Source organism: Myotis nattereri, assembly GCF_964212035.1.
Source record: "Myotis nattereri genome assembly, chromosome: 3".
Lineage (NCBI taxonomy): Eukaryota > Metazoa > Chordata > Mammalia > Chiroptera > Vespertilionidae > Myotis > Myotis nattereri.
Genome location: NC_138077.1, coordinates 144946247 through 144972503, shown reverse-complemented (window position 1 = coordinate 144972503; position 26257 = coordinate 144946247). Strand labels below are relative to the sequence as shown.

General features: G+C 39.7%; 1 protein-coding gene across 2 annotated transcripts in view; it reads left to right on the top strand.

Moving 5' to 3' along the window:
• The window catches only part of FNBP1L (formin binding protein 1 like), a 116836-nt gene that overhangs the window by 63086 nt on the left and 27493 nt on the right, over positions 1-26257 (top strand). For both annotated transcript variants that reach the window (XM_081087746.1, XM_081087745.1), the window contains exons 3-8: positions 8141-8194; positions 9426-9573; positions 10553-10615; positions 16353-16457; positions 23586-23714; positions 25778-25924. In XM_081087746.1, coding sequence (XP_080943872.1) covers positions 8141-8194; positions 9426-9573; positions 10553-10615; positions 16353-16457; positions 23586-23714; positions 25778-25924 — 646 coding nt within the window. The remainder of the gene's footprint in view (positions 1-8140; positions 8195-9425; positions 9574-10552; positions 10616-16352; positions 16458-23585; positions 23715-25777; positions 25925-26257) is intronic.

The window sequence follows — 26257 nt, the reverse complement described above, 5'->3', positions numbered from 1 at the left end:
TGCAGCTATTCGGGGTCTTTTTTCATTCTAGATGAATTTTTGGAGAGTTTGTTCTAGGTCTGTGAAATATGCCATTGGTATTTTAATGGGGAGTGCATTGAATCTATAGATTGCTTTGGGTAATATGGATATTTTAATGATGTTGATTCTACCTAGGGCAATGGAAACTAAAGAGAAAATAAACAAATGGGACTACATCAAAATAAAAAGCTTCTGTACAGCAAAAGAAACCATCAACAAAACAACAAGAAAGCCCACTGCATGGGAGAACATATTTGCCAATGTTACCACCCATAAGGGTTTAATCTCCAACATTTACAGGGAATTCATACAACTTAACAAAAGAAAGATAAACAACCCAATAAAAAAAATGGGCAACAGACTTAGATACTTTTTGAAAGAGGACAATCCTAGTAGCACAATTTACAATAGCTAAGATCTGGAAACAGCCTAAGTACCCATCAGCAGATGAGTGGATTAAAAAACTGTGGTTACATCTACACAGTGGAATACTACACTGTGGTAAAAAAAAAAAAAAAAGGAATTCTTACCATTTGCAATAGCATAGGTGGAACTGGAGAGCATTATGCTAAGCAAAATAAGCCTGTCAGAGAAAGATAAGTATCACATGATCTCACTCATTTGTGGGATATAATGAACAACATAAACTGATGAACAAAAATAGATCCAGAGACAGAGAAGCATCGATCAGACTGTCCAACCTTAGAGGGAAGGTAGGAGAGGGTGGGTTTAAGGGGGAGAGATCAACCAAAGGACTTGTATGCCTGCACACAGACGGTGACCAGTGGTGGCAGCAGGGAGTGGGGCCACTGCCTGGTTCCCAGGTGCTGAGGGAGCAGTGGCGGGGGGAGGGTGACCCCAATCAATTGTCCTGCAGATGGCAGCTGGCAGGCCCTGATGTCCCAATCCTGGCTGGGCCCCAGGCTGGGATGGGGTACTGGAGATGGGTGGCAGCGACCAACCTCCCGTGGTGCCTGCAACCTCTCGCTGGATACCTGGGGGCAGGGGGACGGAGGTCACACTGTGCCCCAGCCCATGGTGTCTGGCCGTGCTTACCACATCTCCGCATGAAGACTTGGGCGCCGTGATTCAGGTGGAGGGGGGCGCGTGGTGGCCTAGGGGCTCAGGTGCTGCCTAGGGTCTGGAGGTCAGCTGGGAACTGCCCTTCCACACCAGACACTCGCCCTGCAATTGCCAGCCAGGCCTAGGGACCCTACCAGATCATGAATTTCGTGCACTGGGCCTCTAGTTGTGGATAATGATGCTGTGAACATGAGTGTACAAATGTGTATGTTTGAGTCTCTCCTTTCAACTCTTTTGTGTATATACCCGGAAGAGGAGTTGTTGGATCATAAGTCTGTGCTTAATTTTTTGACGAACTATATACTGTTTTCTGCTCGCAGCCACCTTGACCTGGCTGAACTAATTTGCATTCCTACCAGTAATGAACAAGACTTTCAATTTGTCCACATGCCAGGCAACACTTGTTATTTTCTTTTATTTTTCTTTATAGTAGCCATCTTAATGAGTGTAGGAGATCTCATTGTGGTTCTAATTTGCATTTATCTCTGGTCTTTAGTGACATTGATAATTTTTCATGATTGTTAGCATTTGTATATCTTTGGAGAAATTATATTTAAGTTCATTGCCCATTTTTAAATCAGATTATTAGTTGTTATTGAGTTTTAGGTGTTCTGTATATATTTTGGATTTCAACCCCTTATCAGATATGTAATTTGTACATCTTTTCTCCAATTTGATAGGTTGTCTTGCTTTGTGGACTTTGATGCGCAGAAGTTTTAAATTTTGATGGCCAATATACCAGTATTTATTTATTTATTTTGTTGCCCGTGCTCTTGGTTTCGTTTTAAGAAATCATTGACAAATCCTGTCATGAAGCTTTCCCCCTGTGTCTTCTTTTAAGAGTTTTATAGCATTAGTTCTTAGGTTTTGAGTTAATCTCTATATGTGGTGTGAGGTAAGGAGAAGGGTTCACTTTCATTCTTTCGTATGTGGATAGCTTATGTGTGTGTGTGTGTGTTTAGAAAATGATAATGTTTTATTACTAGCCACAGAAGAGGCCTGCATGGGGTGGTGGGTGCGCTGGGCTCAGAGTATGCGTGGTCTGAGGAGATGATGATCTGGAGACTGGAAGGAAATGGGGGTGAGCCACAGGCTAGCTCCAAGGTCTCCTTAGATATACTGCTGGGAATGTGTAAAAGAGTCATGGCAGGTTCCACAAGGCCGCTAATAAGATTAAGAAATTCTTGGAAATCTAGCTGCCCGTCACAGTTGAGGCCCAATTTCTTCATCATGACATCAAAGTCACAGGTCCATCTGGTTCTTTGTGAAGGGAGCCAGTTCTATCTTCATGAAGGTTAGGAACTCAGTCTTGGAGAGTGTGTAGCTGTTAACCACCCTTTTCAGCATGAATCTGGAAAACAGCAGTCAGAGACTCCATGTACCACTTGGTCTCTCTAGGGCTGGACGTGTTGGAGCAGAGCGAGGCACAGAGGCTGTGAGGAGTGGTGCCTATGTGTGGATATCTTTTACATTTAATTTTCCACTATGTGAGAGGAGATATGTGGCTGTAAGTGATGGAAAACCCAGCATGAACTAGTATAAACATAATGGGAAATTTATTAATAGGAAAAATTTATTTGATTTTTTTTAATGGATTTGATTTTTTAATTGAGTTTAAGAAGTTAAATAGTCAAGTTGCTGGAAGGCCTGGTGCAGCTGGGTCACAGAGAAAAAAGCCAGTGTCTGAAACACAGCCAGAGCCCTTTGCTGTTGTTGTCTACTTCTTTCTTCTTTTGGTGGGTTGGCTTTATTCTTTCAGTAGAGGCTGGCTTTCTTCATTTGGCAGAAAATGTAGTCACCAACAGTGCCAGATTTATGTCTCAGATTCAGCTCTCTTACTGGCCTCAAAGCTGAATTGAGTCCAAAGACTTAAAAACTCCAGGAAGAGAACTCTTGGCCCAGCTAGATTCAGTTTTCTATCTCTGGATCACTTAACTGAGACCCACAAATAGGGCCTGGCAATTCCTAAGCCTGATAACTGTTAGATATAGGGAGAGCTTTAGAAAAGAGGTAATAGCTAGTCTCATGTATCTAATATTACCCTTCTGCTAGAAGATATAGATAGTATGAGTTGTATCCCGTTTTACAAATAAATATATTGATCACCTGTTAAATAGTAATTAGAACTCAGAGTGCCTCAACTGTTGATAGGTTAAAACGCTATAGAGATGATTTTCAGCCTTTAAATTTTTTTTGAGATATCCTGTACTGGTGTATATATAAATAACACTGTAATCTTTGGAGAAGCTCATTACATTTAGGAACCTTCTCAGACCACTGAAGAAACAATGTTAATTCTCTGTATCCAGAGTGCATGATCCTAAGGTACTTAGAAAACATGGATGAAATACATCAAAAGTACCAACATATCTATGACATCTATTATAATTTCTATAATATGCATTGTATGCATATAAAACTTTGTTTCAGTTAATTCCTGATTTATAACACCCTGTTAAAAAAGCATGCCTTATATATAAACTGCTATTATAATTGGTTACTTGGAGAATCTCTGGGCATAGAAGAGAGGAAAAGTTTCTGGGGGAAAAAAATAGCCTAGGGAAACTGCTACTATGGGACAGAGAGATGAATTGTCTAACATATTTTTGTTTCAGGAGCAACCCAAATGCTTCACACTTGCATACAGGGTGTGGGGCAAAAGTAGGTGTACAGTTGTGAGTACATGAAACAGAGTTTATTCTGTGTTATTATTTATTAATTGTTGTATTATTTGCCATATGAACAACTGTAGACCTACTTTTGCCCCACCCTGTATTTAAGGCAAATCATCTGAGATTTATTTGACCTAATAAGCATATTATATTAAAATTGCAAAGCAGGGATTTGTGGGTATTATTAACCATTCAAACCTTGATACGAATTTTTGATGACTTTAGACTTCTCTTAGAAGGCCCAACTGAGATCAGCTGCTTTGAGAGATAAATTTTTTTTGTATAATTTTATAATTAAAAAAAACATACTACACAAACAGTATGTGATCATTGTAACACATTTAATTTCAAGTCCCTTCCCAGATTCTCTCCCTAGAAATGAGTATGAAATAATTTGTTGTGTCTTCTTTCAGAACATGTTTTCCTAGGATATAAATTTTTACTTGGTGGAATACAAGAGGAACATTTTGGAACATGCTATTGTTTTCTGTTGGCAGGATTGGCTTGGATGGATTGGCTTGTGTATTGTTTTTGAAGGCTCTGGAGACTTAGGGTTTGGGGAGAGTTGCTAATAGATGGGTGACTTTTACATAAAGAAAGGCAAGAATAATTAAAAAAAAATTGTTGAGAACTAACTGTATGGTCAAAAGGTAAAGGTAAGTTTACCTTCTTTTCCTCTCTCTCCCTCCTGTGATTCTTGTGCTCTTCCTCCCAGAAGCTAGAGTTCACATTAGTGTTGTTTATGCTGTAGTTAAGATATGTTAAGACTTTCGGTTAACCTATGATTATGGTAGTCATGATTTTTTCCAGTGTCAGAATCTCAGCTCAGATTGGTTTAAGCAGAGAAAGAAATTCATTGGCTTGTGTGACTATAAAGTTCAGGTACCTGGGTTTTCAGAAAGTGTTAATTTTTCTCCTTTTGTTTTTGCTTTCCTCTCTGTTGATTAAATTTCCAAGTACGCTTTTCCCACATGGTGACTCTAGGATTATACTTATCATTTTAACTTCAGCAGAAAGAGAACATGTCCACCCTAGAATTACAACACAAATTTTGGGATTGACTTCTATAGTCCTGGTCCCTGGTCCCTGATTGGTTTGTTATCATGCAAATGAGGACTCCAAATCCTCACATTTTGGTCCAGAAAGCACTATTCTTATTGGCCTGTGAAGACGTACAGCTCCGATTGGATGGGGAAAATCTCAGTCTTATTGGTTGAAATATGATTCTAGGAACTCCTTTATAATAAGGGTTGATTCAGCTAGCAAGAACTCGGGGCAGGTTTTTCCCAGAAACACAGCTTGTATGAGAGGCCTCTGTTTGGAAATGGCTGCTAGGATCCATTTTTAAATTTGAGTTCAAAAAGTCCTTCTTAACAGGTATATTCATTCTCAGAGTCAACAGTAGCTTTTTTAAAAAAAAAAATAATTTGTATTGATTTCAGAGAGGAAGGGAGAGGGAGAGAGAGATAGAAACATCAGTGATGAGAGAGAGTCATTGATTGGCTGCCTCCTGCATGACCTCCTACTGGTGATCAAGCCTGAAACCTGGAATTGAACCTGACCTCCTGGTTCTTAGGTCGATATTCAACCACTTAGCCATGCCAGCTGGGCTTTTAAAATTTTTTATTTTTATTTTTTATTGTCCTCACACATGCTGACTCACATTTGTATCTTGATCCAAGAAGTTTCTTTTAGAGTTCCAGTTTTTGCTACATTTTTTAATTGTATGTTTTCACTTAGCTTTTCTATAGGAGCGTTCAGCTTCAAATAAGAGTCATACAAAAAGAAGTTTGGAAATGGGATTCTAAAGCTTAGTGATTATCAGGGCATTCTTGTGAATTTCTTGGTTTTCCCATTCATGATTGAAAGATGTTGCATTAGCTTCAGTCATTCTGTCCTCACACATCTGTATCCAATGCATTAAAAAAGTGTGAAGAAGCCCTGGCTGGTTTGGCTCAGTGGATAGAGCATCGGCCTGTGGACTGAAGGGTCCCGGGTTCAATTCTGGTCAAGGGCACATTCCTGGGTTGCAGGCTTGATCCCCAGTAGGAGGCATGCAGGAGGCAGCCAATCAATGATTCTCTCATCATCGATGTTTCTCTCTCTCTCTCTCTCTCTCTCTCTCTCTCTCTCTCCCTCCCTCCCTCCCTCCCTCCCTCCCTCTCTCCCTTTTTCTCTAAAATCAATAAAAATATGTTTTAAAAAATAGTGTGAAGAAGAGGCTCCTTCTTGTGTAATATATTTCCCCTTTCATTATAAAAATTATCACAAAAAGTTAAGTAAAAGTCAGTAAATAGAATCTATAGGACTTAAACACCTTACAGTGGGAGAAACTTGATAAAATGTAGGATGATTGCCAAATTTTGTGAATGTGAGGGTTATATTCACTTGAATATGCTGTATATGTACAGTTCTGGAAAACTATGTTAGGAAGGCAGGAACAATTTTTTTCCCTTTCTTTCTTTTTTCCCCATTTCCTCCCCCTTCTGCTTGCAGTGCAAGTGTATTTCTCTCCTAAGGAGGTGGGGGAGTACTTCTTTTTTATTTCTTTTATTTAAAAAAATATTTTTGTTGATTTTTTTTTTATTTTAAGAGAGAGGAAGGGAGAGGGAAAGAGAGAGACATCCGTCAGCCACCTCCTGCATGCTCCCTACCTGGGATTGAGCCTACAACTCAAGCATGTGCCTTGACTAGGAATCGAACTGATAGTCTTTCAGTCCCAGGGAGGATGCCAACCAACTGAACCACCCTGGCCAGGGCTCTTTTTTTATTTGATTGCATAATCAACCAACTTGTTACAATTATCCTATCTAATAAAAGAGAAACATGGTAATTAGCCATACCTCCGCTACCCTTCCCATTGGCTAATTAGGGTGATATGCAAATTAACTGCCAGCCAAGATGGCGGCCGGCAGCCAGGCAGCTTGAAGCGAACATGAGGCTTGCTTGCTCCAGTGACGGAGGACTCCAACGTTCCCCGCCTGCTGCTGCCGGCCTCTGAGCTTGCAGTTTGAAACATTGTTACAAATATAGAAGCTAAACAAAACCCCAGAAACCTGCTTTCAGCCAGCCGGATCTCAGAGCTGGAGTTGAAACAGTGTTTCGATTATAGAACCTAAACAAACCAGATACCTGCTTTCAGCAGCCGAGCCTCAGAGCTAAAGCTGGCCCAGAATAAAAAAAGAAAAAAGAAAAAAGGAGCGGTTGGGAGCTTCAGTCACCCACCAGCCTGAAAACAGCCCTCAGCCCCTCACCCAGACTGTCCAGGCACCCCAGTGGGGACCCCCGCCCTGAAGGGTGTGTGACCAGCTGCAAACAGCCATCAGCCCCTCACCCAGGCTGGCCAGGCACCCAAGCGGGACCCCCACCCTGATCCAGGACACCCTTCAGGGCAAACCAGCCGGCCCCCACCCGTGCACCAGGCCTCTATCCTATATAGTAAAAGGGTAATATGCCTCCCAGCACCGGGATCAGTGGAGCTGCGAGGCCTCCCGGCACCGGGATCAGCGTGACAGGGGGCAGCGCCCAAACCCCCTGATCGCCCTGCGGCTCTGTGTGACAGGGTACAGCGCCCCAACCCCCCGCCCCCCATGGGCCCTGCTCTGTGTGTGATGGGGTAGAGCCATAACCTCCCCATTGGCCCTGCCTTGAGTGTGAAGGTGTGGCGCCCCAACCCCCTGATCCGCCCTGCTCTGTGTGTGACAGGGGGCGGTGCCCCAACTCCCCTATCGGCCCTACTCTGTGAGTGACAGGGGGGAGCTCCTCAACCCCCTGATCGGCCCTGCTCTGTGCATGACAGGGGGGAGCTCCCCAAACCCCTGATTGACCCTGCTCTGTGGGTGACAGGTACGGAGCCCCAACCCCTCTGATTGGCCCTGCTCTGTGTGTGACAGGGGGTGGCGCCGCAAACTCCCCATCAACCCTGCCTTGAGTGTGACAGGGGGCGGTGCCCCAACCCCCCAATCGGCCCTACCCTGAGCCCTACCAGGGGCTGCACCTAGGGATTGGGCCTGCCCTCTGCCACCCGGGAGCAGGCCTAAGCCAGCAGGTCATTATCGCCCGAGGGGTCCCTGACTGCGAGAGGGCACAGGCCGGGCTGAGGGACTCCCCCCCCCCCCCACCCCCTGAGGCACAAATTTTTGTGCACCGGTCATCTAGTACTTATATAAACACAGAAATAACATTTCTTTCTACAGGTGTATTTTTTTAAAATATAAGCACTGATTATATGTTAATGATAGTAGATATCATGTTGCTCTTAATTGTTTTATATCATTAAATTATTTAATAAAATTGGAAACCTTTAGAATATTTCAATTTCAACAACATGTCTTATAAATTTTTAAAAAATCTTTTTCCTATAGAAATTTGGTTAAGAAGTACTGTCCCAAACGTTCCTCCAAAGATGAAGAGCCAAGGTAAATTATATACCTGTTTATTATTGCATATTAATAATTTTAAAAACACTTTTTTTTGTAAAGTAAGCATGCTGTTAGCTTTTCATAAAGATTTTATAAAGTTTGTCTTAAAAAATCAATGTTTATGAAGGGGAACTACTGTTATTTCTATAAGAATGAACACTTTAATATTGAGACTTGCCAATAGTTTTCTAGAATAGCTGATGCGTGGGTTTCCAAGTAAGATATAGACTAAGACCCCACCTGAGTAATTTAGTCTCTGGAAGAAAAGCGTATTGTTTCCATATTTATCTCGTAGTTGTCAGTTAGTTACTAGCTTCTCTTACTCTTACAAGTAATGAAACAATTTGGCTGGCTGGTTCAAAGGGATAATGAAAAGGACAGTAATTTTGGAACCTTGAATATGTAAAAGATTATGAATTGGCTGTGAGCTTTTGACAGTCTTAAACAGGAGTATGTGGATGGCTGTAAAATGCAGAAACAGAAGAGACTAGACTTAAACAACTTTCTGTATAATTGTGAATTGTTAGGATTCTCGGGTATAATGTTAATGCCATCCTGTCTGAACACTCACCTTCAGCTGTGTGTTTAGGGTAGTATATTCAACGTAGGTCTATGTTTTAATACAGTGATTCTCTTTATTTTTCTCTGTCCCTTCACACTTATTCTCCCCCCCCCCCCCTTTGTGGTCCCTTCTTACCTACCACCCCTCCTTTGATGCCAACATATGGTACTTCATATCCATTTAGGATGTGGGCAGTTATACAGGCAGCTGTTGTCCAGAACTGATAGTAATGTTGTTTTGTGGATCAGCCCTTGAGATGCATTTAGGGGTATGATTGGCAGATTCTGTCCTTGAGAGCAAGCCCATAATCTCTGCAACAGGTTTAGCTGCCAAGCCTAGGAATCTAACCAAGTTCATTTCCAAGCTCAGGCCAGTCAATTGGCAACTTAAGAGATTTCAGTATGCCAAAGAACCTGCAGGTAGTAGTCTTATATTTTTTTACCCCAAATATCCCTTTATTTATAAATTAAGACTACATGAAGATATATATACATGTACAGCTTGAACTTAATGCAGGATTATTTCCATACAAAGTTAATTTAGAGCTAGTAGCTAAGATTTAGGTAATTAAAATTTGTCAAGTGTCAGGCTCAATGCATTCCTCACAAAAATATTTGTAATGAAAATAAAAAGAAATTTCATCATTTTTAAATATGTTTTTGTCAGGTTTACTTCATGTGTAGCCTTTTTTAACATCCTTAACGAGTTAAACGACTATGCAGGACAGCGAGAAGTAGTAGCAGAAGAAATGGCACACAGAGTTTATGGTGAATTAATGAGATATGCTCATGATCTGAAAACTGAAAGAAAAATGGTAATTATTGTTTTTATCCAGCTATAATATATCTGAAATATTTTCACTCAAATAAAATAATAACTTTGGTCTTTAAAATAATATATATTCTGTATAAACTAGTTTTCTATTTCACTGTATTGCTTCTAGTTAAAATTATCTCACGACTATCTTGCTAATTAGTGATCCTTTTGGATTCAGGATGAAGGTTTGGTAAACTATGTAAGCTAAATCTAGTCTACTACCTGATTTTGTTCCTAGTTCTCATATGCTAAGACTGTTTTTTATATTTATATTTATTTTTAATATATTTGTATTGATTTCAGAGAGGAAGGGAGAGGGAGATAGAAAAATCAATGATGAGAGAGAATCATTGATTGGCTGCTTTCTGCAGGCCCCACATTGGTAATGAGCCCACAACCCAGGCATATTCCCTGACTGGGAATTGAACTGTGACCTCCTGGTTCATAGGTCGACCCTCAACTACTAAGTCATGCAGGCTGAGCAGGTTTTTACATTTTTAGATAATTGAAAAGAAAATCAAAAGAATAATATTTTATGACATGAAAATTACATGAAATTAAAATTTCAGTGCCTAATAGATAACGTTATTTTGGAACAGACTCACACTCATTTACTTATGTTTTGCCTTTGGCTGCTTTTGCATTACATTACAGAGTTGCAACAGAGACCACATGGCTTGCAAAGCCTAAAGTATTTATATGACCCTTTATAGAAAACATTTGTCAGCCCCTACTCAAGAAAGTCATGTATTTTCTTAGAGATTATATGTGTCTTAAGTTATATTTAAAATATTCAAATATTTTTCTATAAAATGTATTTTAGAGAATTTTGCTTTACTAAAATTTCGTATTAAATTTTGATAAAGTTATATAATTAGAATCTTGCAAAAATAAAGTGAAAAGCCTTTTTAAGACTTTAGACTTTATTTAAATGTAAGTTTTGTTTGTTTTGTGTTTTTGGTTGTTATGATCTTCAGCATCTCCAAGAGGGACGAAAAGCTCAACAGTATCTTGACATGTGCTGGAAACAGATGGATAATGTAAGTTATAGTGTTTCATGGTTAACATGAAATTTTGTAGAGTTGTTTAGTCCTAAATTTTCTTATTTCTTATATCTATTTAACTTTAATATTTCTCAATGTATTTTTCATAATTTGACATTGGTATAAATAGAGACTGTGAGATCATTGTTTTTTCTGTATGAGTTTATACTTGTACCATACTATCTAATAAAGAGGGAATATGGTAATTGACCCTCACGCCATTGCAAAGATGGTGGTGCCCACAGCCAATAAGGAGGGAATTTGCTAATTAACTGCCCCCACTCTCAAAGATGGCAGTGCCCACAGCCAATAAGGAGGGAATATGCTAATTGACTGCCACGCCCTCAAAGATGGCAGTGCCCACAGCCACAAGGTTGCGGCGCCCAGTCCTTTCAGCCTTGCCTCCAGAGTCCCCCAGTCCCTTCAGCCCCCCAGCCGCCCAGGGCCAGCCTGAGGTGCAGGCAAGCCTTGGATGGCGACTGCCCAGCCACCCAGGGCCGGCCCAAGGCATAGGCAAGCCTCGGATGTTGGCCTCCCAAGGCTCAGGTAACCAGGGCCGGCCGAGGCTTGCGCTGCCAGCAGTGGCAGCAGCAGAGGTGTGATGGGGGCGTCGCCTTCCCCTGGTGGCTGGGTCGCCTCCCGCCCCTGAGGGCTCCCGGACTGTGACAGGGGGCAGGCCGGGCTGAGGGACCCCCTCCCCCCCCCTCCAGTGCATGAATTTTCATGCACCGGGCCTCTAGTCTCTATAATATTGAGATAATTATAAATATTAAGGAAGATTCTTTTGGACTTTGCAGTAGTTGCTATAAAATATTGTTATAAGATAGAAGTAATAGGGAAACAGTGATGTATCTTAGGAGACCATTTGACTGAGTCTGAGAGGACTTAGATTCTAGTTCTGTCTCTTACTGAGCACCTGATTTTTGTTGACTTCATATTTAGCGTATAAAAAATGAAGAGTAGTCTTGCTTATATGAAACATTTCTTCCAATTCAGTGATTCTGTAATAATGTAACTGTTCCTAGTACTAGGCTGGCTGCTGTCATAGACCATCTCATTGTAGAAAATAAAGTACTCTGTAGGTAGGGCAAAATTGTAATATCATAGTAATAATTTTCTTAAAAACTTTCCAAGGGTACTTGCTAATGTGTTTTTTAAAAAAATGTAGTCACTTGAAAAATAAGATGTCTACATGGAACATTGTTGTCTCCTTTCTCCTTTACTTAAAATGCTCTACCAAAAGTTCTGTAGTATAAGATTAATATTCTTTTTGAGCCCTCAGATTAACAGTTTGCTCTTTGCCTGCATATTTTTATGATGGACACTGTAGTCCTTGAAAATTATGCTTGAGAGTTTTTCATGTTAAATTAAGCAATTTAGTTTGTGGTTGTTGGGAAAAGGACTTTTAAGTTTGAGGTTAAAAATAACTCATGCACTTATGCACTATTTTTAGCCTTTTTCCTTTAAAAAAATTTTTGTCTTAAAATTTTTAAATTTCAAAAAATTTCTACTATGTAACTGTCATTGATGTAATCAGTGCTAATTGAGAATTCTTAGGTATATTAATAGTCCGTCTTTATTTTTGTTTGGATCTTCTCTTTAATTGGTCTCAGCAAGACTTTTAGGGAGTGTTTACGTTTATTAAATTTTAAATTGCCTTAACTAACATCTTTGGTATCTTCCACCCGATGAGTGTGAGTGTTTGTGTTTTCATCTGCACAAAAAATAGACTCCTACACTTATGAGTCATTGGTCCCTTTAAAAACTAGTGTTGGCTCAAATTATTCTTGTTAACATATACTGACTTGCCTTTAGAATAATTGGCAGTTATTAAGCAAAATTTACGGGGTAATAAGAAAGAAGCATCAAAAAATGTAGGAGAGATTTTTTTTTTTTCAGGAGAGATTTTTTTAAGGCATTAACAATACTATGAAATAAAGGTGAGTCAGCTCAATTCATGTTTATTGAAGGCATCCTTGACATGTATTGGGGGTACAAAAGTGAATATATGTGACATGGTTCTTGTTTTCGTGGAGCCTGCGGTCTAGTGAGGGAGGCAGACAACTATAATTTCTGTATATTACATAGAAACATATGCAGGATCCCAATTCCTAGTTCCACGTCTTCTTGCTTGATCAAGAAAATGCAATTGTAAAATTCCTAACATATTTGAAATAATGGAAGAGATTTAAAGAACTGGGAGAGACAGATTGACTTAGATATAGAGAACTGAAAATTGAACCCTCCCCCCCACAGCACTGGCATTTAAATTGGAGAGCATAAGAGCATGTGAAGATCTTCAAGGAATGATGAGGTTAAGATAGAAACATTGGAGATGCCATGTCTGTCAGCTTAGGCAGTTCCAAGTAACAGATTTTAGATGCTTGTAAGAAGAGGGCTCAAAAATGGAGCAGTTTCTGAGTTGTCAGTGACTCAGTGATGCCACAAAGTCTGTCCCTTCTTTCTTTCTGTTCACTTTTCCATCTTGACCATGTTGGCTTTTTTCCTGAGGCTTGTCCCTACTGTCAACAGTTGACTTAGGCAGCCAAGCTCCACATCTTTATTCACTGCATGCAGACACATGAACAAGAGAGCAGATCTTTTCCAACTGTCCCTTTTTATCAGGGAAGGAAGACTTTCCCAGCGAACCCTCAGCAGACTTCATTATGGGTGCCTTTGACAGGATTAGATTACTTGACCATACCCTCAGCTGTAGGGAAGCTGGTAAAGCAAGTATCAGCTATTTTTAGTTGATATATTGGGAGGTGGGCTCTTCTAACAAAGGATGGGGGAGGAAATGTGGTTGTTTATTAGTCTGCCACACGTAAGATGAAGAATCGAGGATCTTTTCTGGAGTGTATTCCTATATTGTGTAAAGATATAGTATCTCTCAGGGAATGAAAATGTTAAATATTGTATTAGTGACTCTTTTGCTATTGCAAGGAAATTAGTGTTTTCCCATAAGTAATAAGACACCTAATATAAAAATACTTTTGTATATTAGTAGCCTCAAATTGCAACAAAATTAGTAGCCTATAGCTACTCAATTTGAAAACACAGCTCTGAATTAAGTTTCAGAGAATTAAATGTGGAAATTTAATCTTCACAGGAAAGTGACATTCTATATATTATTCATATGCTTTGACTAAAAGTGTCCCATTTGATGGCTCGTACTATCAAAACAGTGAGTACATTTGAAGAATTTTATAAAACATTTCAGAGCATATTTATTTGATGTAAAGTGTAGGTATGTCTGGTTCTAGGTATATAGTAAACTCAGCTAACTCTGAAGCCTTTGGCTACAGATACCTAGATATAATAGCTAAAATATTTTTATTGCTTTTAAAGCTCTTAGCAGAGTTTATTTTAAACTCATAACTGCTAGAAACTAAGGGTAAACTAAAAGCCAGAGCAATAGGTGTATGAAGTGATACAGTGAAATTTGAAAAAAGCGAGCAGAGGTGTCGGGATGTGGGTAAGTCCTTGGTAAGGACTTGGGTTTTAATTCTCACACAGGAGCAGATTAGATTTTAGTTCTGTATGTTGTGGGAGTTGGAACAGAAGCTCCTGTATAACAGTTGAAACTTTGAAGGACTAAGTCTGTAGTGAAAGGTAGAACTCTGCCCACTGGCCAAGGGAAACATCAGAGAAATTGTCTTTGTCGGAAGGTCAAAGGAGGGCAGACAGGCATCCTGTGAAAAATGGGAACCTTTTGACCTTGTGCTGAGGAGCTTTGGAATTCAAACTTGCACTTTTCGTATAGTTTCATAGTCCCCAAGACAAGAAATTGACATAGAAACTGTTCTAACAAGGGGTTTAGGTAAAGAGAAAATACTAACATCCTTTGCTTTCTTTTGAGCAATTCTCAGAATATAGGTAGCAAGGCATATATTTTTCCAGGCAAGAGATTAAAAGAGTCATATCTGGGGAATCTAACCAGCTTGAGGGGAAAGGTGGGGATACCAGGATTTCTCCCAGGAAACTGCCTGACCGTGTCACCCTGAGGAAAAGACCACGGTCCACAGGCCCCACCTGTAGAGGTTTCAGTTGGCAGTTTAAGCCAGAGCAGACAGGCAAGGACCCCCAGACACTGAAAGAAAACATCTAATGTAAATACCAAAGACCAGAAAAAGCAACTTTGAAACAGTGATGATGAAAGGAAATAGGAATTAAAAAGCAAAATAAATAAGCAAGACACCCAAAACTATTAATATTCTCAATGGGAATAAAGATATTATATCCATGAAATAGGAAAAAGATACTATTTGAAAAGGAACATACAAAGAATATAAAAGAACATTATTATAGCAGAAATGAAAAAATCACTTAAAACAATGAAAATAAAGAAATCTCCCAGAAAGTAGAGCAAAATGATAAATTGAAAGTATGAGCGGAAATATAAGAAAATAGGAGGACTCATTCTATAGGTTCATTTTCGAAATAATGAGTATCCTAAAAAAGGGGGGGGGGGACCAGAAAATGGAAAGACAATAATAATTCCAGAAAATTTCCCCAGAACAGACAGACATGAATTTCTAGATGAAAGGATTATCCACTTCACAGCAAGACAGTATCTTCAGGATATTTCAGAACAGGTATGAGAGAGAAAAGATTCCCACCCATCTCCAAAGAGGGAAAATAAAATAGATTTCAGGCCAAAGATCAGGAAGTAATGTGGAATAGTACTTTTCACATTTCTGCAGGAAGACAGTTTCCTACTCAAGAATTCATTCCCAGCCAAATTTTATCGATTAAAAGTAATATTAAAGAAATTTTCAGCCTTAGGGACTTAAAAAATTATCTCCCACAAACCTTCTTTTAGGATGCCACTGCTGAATGTGTTTCAGCAAAATATGGAAGTGAATCAAGAAAGGGAAGAAGGTTTGGAACTTGGAAATAGGAGATTCAAATCAAGGAAGAGGCGAAAAGAATCTCCAGGATAATGGTGAAGGGAGATCCCAAGGTTACAGCTGTGCGGTAGGCCCGCTTTGGTAACCAGTCCCAATTTCAGCAGATCAAAGACTCTGGGAGAGATTTCATTAGGGAAATGAACTTGATAGAATTCTGATTGTGTTTGAATTAACTAAGCAGAGATTTCATGAACTGGGGAAACAAGGATTGGACAACAAAAAAGTACATCGAAACTGAGCAAATTTTTTAAAAGAAAACTAACTATAGTTTTTAAAGAAGTGTGCTGGAAAGGAAATGCAGTTGTGAATAGCTTTTTTACAAAGTCAAGGGAGTTAGATACAAAATTTTAACAAAGCCTGGTTCTGGGCTGATGGCATTTCCTGGGACACCTGGAAGAAACTACGGAAAACCACTTGGGAGCGACATTTCCACATCTAAGCTACATTGAGATCTCACCAAAAAAATAAAAATAAAAACAAGCAAACACCAAAACCAACCAGGCCATCAAACAAACATATAAAACAAGCAAAAAACACGAAACCAAAAAGTTCTGCTGAAGATGAGCTTATAATTAAAAATTATAAAATACATGATTTTTTTTCTTACTGAGAAGAGATGAGATATATATTAAGTCAGTCATGCCTATAATGTTTGATATTTAAGGCACTTAGGTTGATTATAATAGTAACATTTCTTTTCTAATTGAGACAAATTTTACTTACATTGTGCAGTTCTACACAATACACAATGGCATTTTAAAGTTTTCTTTTAATGGATAAATCTAATTTTATTTCTCACTGTGATATTTTGATTATTTTCACAGAGTAAAAAGAAATTTGAAAGAGAATGTAGAGAGGCAGAAAAGGCACAACAGAGTTATGAAAGATTGGATAATGATACTAATGCAACGAAGGCAGACGTTGAAAAGGTAAGAAATAATCCAAATTGACTTTGCTATCAAAATATTACTTACATATCAAAAGTAGTTGTAGTATTGGCATTGGTATTAGAGTTTCCCCAAGAGATATACTGCATCTAAATCTAAAATATACAAATATTTGCATACTTTATACATATTGGTCTGAGAAATTAATTAATATGTGTTAACTTATTTTATTGTAATGTCTTAACTGCATTCAAAATGCATAGGGAGATCCTAGCTGCTACTGGGAAAGAGCTTCTGTTCTATTCCAAAATAGGATAGAAGGTGTAAGGTAGTGGTTCTCAACCTTCCTAATGCCGTGACCCTTTAATACAGTTCCTCATGTTGTGGTGACCCCCAACCATAAAATTATTTTCGTTGCTACTTCATAACTGTAATTTTGCTACTCTTATGAATCGTAATGTAAATATCTGATATTCAGGATATATTTTCATTGTTACAAATTGAACATAATTAAAGCATAGTGATTAATCACAAAAACAATATATAAATATATATGTGTTTTCTGATGGTCTTAGGTGACCCCTGTGAAGGGGTCATTCGACCTCCAAAGGGGTCGCGACCCATAGGTTGAGAACCGCTGGTCTAAGGTATGTTGATAGGGTGTTCAGATGGGGGTTACATAGTGTGCTTCCCCAGCTTTACAGAGGGAAAACAGGATAAAGCTGTCAGATGTGATATTAGCTGTTTGTTTGTTTACTCACTCATTTATTAATGTTGGAAAATGGAACTTTCTCTTGTCACTTACTGATTCTGGGCCAGATGTTCCTGTAACATAATAATTGGCAGGAGCACCCCTGTAACTGCTGCTGCTTTTCCTTCTCCCCTGCTATGTGCTCTTTATCTTAGAACATTTGACAAAAGTGATGCTGCTGAAATGTTGGGATTTTCAAATATAGATGAACCTTACTTTGCAGTTTTGTATACACAAAGGCCCATCATTGCTATATTTTCTTATGATTTCATAATTTCCTACAGGATCAGAACAAGAAAAAGTAGAAGGAAGAGAAGAATACAGTTGATCCTGGAACAACTCATTGTCAAAAATACACATATAACATTCAAATCCCCCAGAATTTAACTATCGATAGCCTGCTGTTACCAATAACATAAGTAGTTGATTAATACATACTTGGTATGTTGTATATACTATATAAATCTGTGGTCGCCAACCTTTCAGACCGCACAGACCACCAGTGGTCCGTGGACCACCGGTTGGCAACCACTGCTGTAGATTGTATTCTTATAATAAAGTAAGCTAGAAAAAAGAAAATCATCAAGAAGAGAAAATCATTAGAAGAAAATACATTTGCAGTGTTTATTTTTTAAAATTCACATATAAGTGGACCTGTGCAGTTCAAACCTTTGTTGTTCAAGGGCTGACTATAATTTATTTTCTGCCTTTCATTTTCTTTACATTAAAAAACCCTAAGATTATATAAACTCTACGTTATAGTTACTTTGAAGGTCTTCTTATATAACTTGTAATGTTTATATCTTGTCTACCCTATTTTTAATTACTTCTCCCTCTAATGATAGTCCCTGTCATCTACACTAATAAAAGAGAAACATGGTAATTGGCATACAACTGCTACCCTTCCCATTGGCTAATCAGCGAGATATGCAAATTAACTGGCAGCCAAGATGGCGGCCGGCAGCCAGGCAGCTGATGTGAATAGGGAGGCTTGCTTGCTTCAGTGGTGGAGGACTCCAGTGTTTCCCGCCTGACTTGCCGGCCTCTCAGCTGCAACTCTAAGTAACTATGTTGCAAATATAGAAGATAAACAAAACCCCAGAAACCTGCTTTACTCAGCCGGCTTCAGCCAGCCGGACCGCAACATTGTATCAAATACAGACGGTAAACAGAAGCCAGAAACCTGTTTTCAGCAGCCGAGGCCTCAGAGCTAAAGCTGGCCCAGAATAAAAAAGAAAAAAAGAAGCGGTTGGGAGCTTCAGTCCCAGCCTGAAAACAGCCCTCAGCCCCTCAGCCAGACTGGCCAGGCACCCCAGTGGGGACCCACACCCTGAAGGGTGTGTGACCAGCTGCAAACAGCCATCATCCCCTCACCCAGGCTGGCCAGGCACCCCAGTGGGGACCCCCACCCTGATCCAGGACACCCTTCAGGGAAAACCAGCCAGCCCCACCCGTGCACCAGGCCTCTACCCTATATACTAAAAGGGTAATATGCCTCCCAGCACCGGGATCAGCGGAGCTGCAAGGCCTCCCGGCACCGGGATCAGCGTGACAGGGGGCAGCGCCCAAACCCCCTGATCGCCCTGCGGCTCTGTGTGTGACAGGGGGCGGGGCCTCAACCCCCTCCGCCCCCGACGGGCCCTGCTCTGTGTGTGACGGGGTAGAGCCATAACCTCCCCATTGGCCCTGCCCTGAGTATGAGAGTGGCGGCGCCCCAACCCCCTGATCGGCCCTGCTCTGTGGGTGATAGAGGGCGGTGCCCCAACCCCCTGATCCGCCCTGCCCTGAGTGTGACAGGGGGCAGTGCCCCAACTCCCCTATCGGCCCTACTCTGTGAGTGACAGGGGGGAGCTCCTCAACCCCCTGATCGGCCCTGCTCTGTGCATGACAGGGTACGGAGCCCCAACCCCCCTGATGGGCCCTGCTCTGTGCGTGACGGGGTGGCGCCGCAACCTCCCCATCGACCCTGCCTTGAGTTTGACGGGATGGTGCCCCAACCCCCCAATCGGCCCTACCCTGAGCGTGACTGAGGGTGGCATTGCAACCGCCCAATCTGCCCTGCTCTGTGCATGACAGGGGAAGGCGCCCCAACTCCCCAATCAGCCCTGCTCTGAGCCCGACCAGGGGTTGCACCTAGGGATTGGGCCTGCCCTCTGCCACCCGGGAGCAGGCCTAAGCCAGCAGGTCATTATCTCCCGAGGGGTCCCAGACTGTGAGAGGGCACAGGCCGGGCTGAGGGATCCCCCCTTCCCCCGAGTGCACAAATTTTTGTGCACCGGGCCTCTAGTTGAAAATAATGGTCTTCAGATAGTCTGATTTTTTTTCAACTTGAGCACTTCATTGTATTGACCCCACTTGTCTGACTGTTCAGTTTTAGTTTCCTTGAGGTACCAAAAAATATCAAATTTATTTTTTCTTATAATAGCTTTCTAAATATTTGTAGCAGATTCTCTACCCATAGATGAACTATTGTGTTTTTTCAACTATTCCACATTTGAAATAGCTTCAACTTATCTTTCAGTGTGACTATTTTCCTTTGGATACTCTTGAATTCATAAATATTCCACTTAAGTATGTTAGCTCAAGGTGAATATAATAATCCAGGTATGGTCAGATCAGTCCTGAATTCGATTACCTCTTTGTTTTGAACACTAAATTTATGTTAATTGTAACCTACATGTATATTGACTCTTTGGGCACCACATTGTGTGGATTGACTCCCATTGAGCTTATGGTTAAATGAAATCCCCATGTCTTTTCATATATGGTGTGGTATGAGAGTGTGTATCTCTCTGTACTGTTGGTATTTTAAATTCATATGTACATCTGAATCAATTACTAGATTTGTCTGCTGTTAAGATTTTGGGATCCTGATTTTGATCATCTTTTTTACTTTCTTTCCTAGCATCGTCATACACATAATGTGTTATCATTACTTGATAAAAATGTGGACCACAACAGTTTAAACAACATTATTTATTTATTTATTTATTAAATGATTTATTCAAAACTTGATGCAAATTTATAAAATTTACTGTACATTGCCAAATCTGCAATGAAAAATAAACTCCAAATAAAAACACAAAGCATGCCAAATGTGCAGCTTAAACAACACTATTTACATGGGAGACTCCTTGCTGGTTGACACTGACTTCATAAGAACTCCTTGACTTATTATCAAATACTGATTATCCTATACAGTAGGTCCTTGGGTTATGTCTGAGATCCGTTCCTACAGCGCGACGTAACACGATTTTTGCCGTAAGTCGGAACCTACCTACATAAGCACCTACATCACTTACATAGACTACATACACAACAATAATGAAGTGAAACAGTAAAAAAAATTTAAATGAAAGATAACAGTTCCTGACCGTTACTTCTGGTAAATAAATAGTTAAAAACATAAAACACATATGTACGTACGTCAAAATGACGGAACTTTTTTTTTTATAAATACTGTAAATGGGAGATGGTGACGTAACCACGAAACGATGTACGTCGAGTCCAATGTAACCCAAGGACTGCCTGTATAATAAAAATCAACTGAACAGTGGAACGACCAGTCACTATGATGCGCACACGGGGAGTGCTGCTCATCCAGAAGTCCTGAGCTGAGCTCACAGTTGGCGAGCACAGTGGTGGTGGCGGGAGCCTCTCCTGCCTCCACGGCAGCACTAAGGATGTCCAACTGATGGCTTAGGCCTGCTCCCCAGGGTGTGTGCCCAAGCTGTCAGTTGGACATCCCCCAAGGGCTCCCGGACTGCAAGAGGGTGCAGGCTGGGCTGAGGGACCCCTCCCCCCAAGTGCACAAATTTCGTGCACCAGGTCTCTAGTTGAATACATAATTTATGTACAAGGCACAGTTTGTATACTAGATAAATTAAGGAAACTCTTTAGCTGGACTCTCATTTAACTTCTTTTTTTTTCCTTCATTTTGTCTACAGAGATATCTTCAAAGACTGGTTAAACATCTTGAAATCTAGATATAACATGTCTAGTAGTTAGTTTGGCCTAACTTGTAGAATTTTAATGTTTACAGCTTCCTTTTTATTGCTCATTTGTTTGCAACTCCTTTAATTTTTTAGAGAATTAGGAAAACTTTGAGGATCTGCTTTAGGAACTAGAGAGTAGAGCAGTCCTGTTGTAAGTGAACAGGGAGGGAAGGGAACATAGTTTTTAGCAACTATTGATAAAAGCTTAAAAAAAGAAATGGGAGGGAGCAGCTTAATTACTGATCTTTCTAAAGAAAAGGAAGCTAGTTGCACAACAGTGTGAACATATATAAACTTCTGAACTGTACACTTAAAAATAATTAAGATGGTAAATTTTTAAAAAATATATTTTATTGATTTTTTACAGAGAGGAAAGGAGAGGTATAGAGAGTTAGAAACATTGATCAGCTGCCGCCTGCACACCCCCTACTGGGGATGTGCCCACAACCAAGGTACATGCCCTTGACCGGAATTGAACCTGGGACTCTTCAGTCCAGAGGCCGACACTCTATCCACTGAGCCAAACCAGTTAGGGCCGTGGTCGGCAAACTGCGGCTCTCGAGCCACATGTGGCTCTTTGACCCCTTGTGTGTGGCTCTTCCACAAAATACCATGTGCGGGCGCGCACGTACAGTGCGATTGAAACTTCGTGGCCCATGCGCAGAAGTCGGTATTTTGTGGAAGAGCCATACTCAAGGGGCCAAAGAGCCGCATGTGGCTCGCGAGCCGCTGTTTGCTGAGCTGCAGTTTGCCGACCACTGGGTTAGGGCAAGATGGTAAATTTTGTTATATATATATATATTTTACCACAATTAAAATAAAAAATAAATGCAATAATAAAAAAAGAAAGGAGAGGCAATAAATGTGAAGTCCAGAATATACCAGGGGAGGCTTCAATTGTTTTAGCTTCTAGACTTGCATTCCTAAATACTCCGCTGCAACCTTTGTCCCCAGCTTTAGGGATCACAACCAGTGACTTGGAGCAAAAGGAGTTTCCCCTGACAACCATTATGAATAGGGAGTCATTTGGGGAAGGGGAAAAATAGAAAGGAATGAATAAATGTGTGTACTTAGGGTCCCAGGTTGGAACTTCAAATGTATTTTTCTCTAGAAGTACTTTGGACCATGGTGTTTAGTTTCCATAGTAGTTATTTAGTGTAAGTTTTAAGTCCACTGTGGATTAAATGGGCTTTTTAAGTGGGCTTATCGGAGATCTTGGCTACCACATATTTCCACATAGGCCAGTATGTTGCTGAGTTGAGAAGAACTAACTTGTGGACCTAGTGTTAGAGGTCAGGGTCTACGTTTGTAGAGACTGGAATTAGAACAATGAAATGTAGTTACAATGTGCTTTACAATTTTCAAAACACTGTCATATAGTATGAGTTAGTCTTTTGAACACTGAAAAATTTTATTCAATTTTTATTTTGTTTTGTTTTTAATCTATTTACAACAGTTGAGAAATTTGTTTAGATTCCCTTCTAATATATCTGAAATTAATGATTTGTGTTAAGTTTGTAGTCTAACATTCTCACCACTGTAAATGATACTAAAATGACCCATTGGAAAAACATTTCTACAAGAGCTGAAATGAACAGAACTGTTTTCTAAATAAGCATTTCTTAAAGTGCCTGCAGTTACGGATAGAGATGAAAATCATTGTTGACAATTACTTTATCCAAAATCATCTTCTTATCATTTTGGTTTTATTGTGGTTCTGAGTTGGTTGTAAGTGTAACACATTTAAAGAAATGTTTTACTACTAACTTTTTAACTTTTAAAATATTCCTGATGCTGCTTTTCTCCTCTGATTAAAAGCTTACTGTTTCAAGCCATAATGTTTTCAAATATTTATTTAAAAAATGTTAGCAATCTCAGTTTGGTAAGGGGAAACTTTGATTGGATTGTTGCAAGGGGGAGCACTCTTGCACTAGACAGTGGTTCTCAACCTGTGGGTCGCGACCCCTTTGGCGGTCGAACAACCCTTTCACAGGGGTCGCCTAAGACCATCCTGCATATCAGATATTTACATTACGATTCATAACAGTAGCAACATTACAGTTATGAAGTAGCAACGAAAATAATTTTATGGTTGGGTCACAACATGAGGAACTGTATTTAAAGGGCCAGAAGGTTGAGAACCACTGCACGAGGAGAAAGGGAATATTGCCATAGGGAGACTGTTCTGGCTATAAGATCTGCAGACATCTCCTTAAATTTTAAATGATATCAGTAGAGAAAATCTAGTTTTAGTATAACTTTTACAAAACTGTGTTAGCGCTTTAGTTCATTGGAATTGTATATTGTAATGTGCTCACCTAGAATTGGGATGTGGCTTTTGACACTGTACCAGAATCATTGGCATTGTCAAGGTGGCATTGATTTTGTTCTTGTTGATAATGATTTGGACCAATTTGCTTCTAGGCCAAACAGCAGTTGAATCTGCGGACGCATATGGCTGATGAAAATAAAAATGAATACGCTGCACAGTTACAAAACTTTAATGGAGAACAACACAAACATTTTTACGTAGTGATTCCTCAGATTTACAAGGTAAAGTTTAAGTATATGAAATTAATCTAGTTTTAGCATTGGAATAGTTACTCTTTAAATGTAAAACTTGAATTTCAGGCATCAATCAGAGTTTTTCTAGATTCATTAGTCATCAAGATTGGTAGTAAGAAATTATTATTATGGTTTTGAAAACTAAATATATCCTAACTTTGAAATGATAAGTTTTCCTATAGATTTATTATTAGTGTAATAAACAGTCCACTAAAACAATGGCACTTTCTAAATAAATTTGAATGCTATAATATTAAGCATTATGACATAGGGGGAATTCATTGGAATTGTATATTGTAATCTGCTCACCTAGAATTGGGATGTAGCTTTGTGACACTCTATCAGAATCATTGGCATTAGTCTAGGTGTCAGAAATAAATCTTATAAAATGTGTTTGCTAGCCTGATTTTTGCCTGCTTGTCTTCCTACCTGCCAGATCATAAATGTAATTTAGGCATTAGCTTGCCTACAAATCCCATCCATCATCACTTGATGATGGCAGTTGCCAAACAGCCTCAGGTAAAGACCACAGAATTTCCATGAAGGTTAAATTGTTACTATCTATTCTAGAAAGAAGAGAAATTAGAGAAAAGGAATTTAGTGAAAGTGTTGAAAGAAGTTGGATCTAGGAGAGCGGAGCGTATGTGGGAAGAATGTCAGCTCAAATGTACTTTTTTCTTTGTAAGGCAAGTTAGAGGTACATGCGAAGCATAGTGAGAGGAGGTAGACTAGAGTGGGTATCAGATTCCGGTCATTTAATCTCGGGTATCTGTCCTGCCACTCCTCACTCTGTGGTGCTTTTCTAGGCTTATTAGCCAAGCCTTTATATTCTTAGGAGACCTTAACGTGGAGACCACCTACTGTTTGTATTTTGGGACGTGGTCCTTGTGTTTAGACCTTGCTATGGAGCAGTCTAGCCATTTTGTGACAGCAGGAACAGTTTTTTTGTGTGTGAAATTGCAGGTCTCAAAATAAATTCCCAGGCTTTAGCACATAATTAAAGAGGAAAAGTTATATGAAGGCTATTGGAGTTTTGGGATTTGATCAGTGTAGCTGTTTCCTAGGAGAAAGAACGGTCAATATTGGCAAATAAGAAGTGCCAAAAAAATGTCTCTTAAGTTGTTTGGCTTCATACGTACCAGCATAATTCTTAGTGGCACGTGCCAATGAATTTTTGAATTGTGAGAATCCCTTATATATACCTGTGGCTGTCTGTTTTCCCTCTTGTGCCCCCAACCCTCAGAGTGACAATACTCTGAGCTGTAGACTGTGATAGATCTGCGTACCTATTGGTATACAGTCAACTGTAGATCCTTGGTCCAGCCAGGTCTTACCAAAGTATTCTGAACTAACCTAAGGGTTAGAAGTCTCAGACTTCTGTATGTCATAGGCTAATTGCTTAAAAAGAAAAAAAGAAGCATCAAAATTCTGTCTTCAAATAAAACTTTTCCTGAAGTATTAACAGCATCTAAAGCAGTGGTTCTCAACCTTCCTAATGCCGCGACCCTTTAATACAGTTCCTCATGTTGTGGTGATCCCCAATTTCATTGTTACAAATTGAACATAATTAAAGCATAGTGATTAATCACAAAAACAATATGTAATTATATATTTGCTTTCCAATGGTCTTAGGTGACCCCTGTGAAAGGGTCGTTTGACCCCCAAAGGGGTCGCAACCCACAGGTTGAGAACCGCTGATCTAAAGGAAAGAAAGGTGGAGGCAGTATGAATTAAGTATGAGAAAGGTGGGTAGGCTGTAGGGATATCTTTAGACAAGCAGTCACCAACCTGTGGTCTGTGGACCACTGGTGGTCCGTGAGGTCCAAAAGGTTGGTAACCACTGCTATGGATGGTTTGAAAACCAGTGTTGCCTGGTTTTTATTTCTTTTGCTATTTAACAGGCCTCAAGTTTTAAGTATTATAAGTTGATAGCACTTGTTAAAAGGCATTAATATAACTATTAAGGTAGAACTTCAATTTTTTTTTGAGGAGGGTGGGTTGCTTCAGAATGAAGAAAAAGATGTTTTTCTTTTTTTATTTCTGATTATTAGCAACTCCAGGAAATGGATGAACGAAGGACTATTAAACTCAGTGAGTGTTACAGAGGATTTGCAGACTCAGAACGCAAAGTTATTCCTATCATTTCAAAATGTTTGGAAGGAATGGTTCTTGCAGCAAAATCAGTTGATGAAAGAAGAGTAAGTGCTGTATAATTATACTTGAATTATATATTTGGTTTAGGTGTGTGGTTTAAGTTAGTAAAATGAATTGGAAAAGGGGTGAAGAAATTGGTAGTAGTTGATTATAAATTATATTCTGTAGAAGAAAGTCTGGCAATAGATCGGACTCCTTTGGACTCCAAGGACCATTATAAATACTAAAATTCAAATTGTTTCAAAGAGAATTCTAACCCTTCCCTCGCCTGCCCCCAGTAATTTTTCAGTTATACTGCAAGAATGTAATTAAGCTGTGACCGTGTTATAATACTATATTAACCTATTAGTTTAGTTCAGTGGTCGGCAAACTCATTA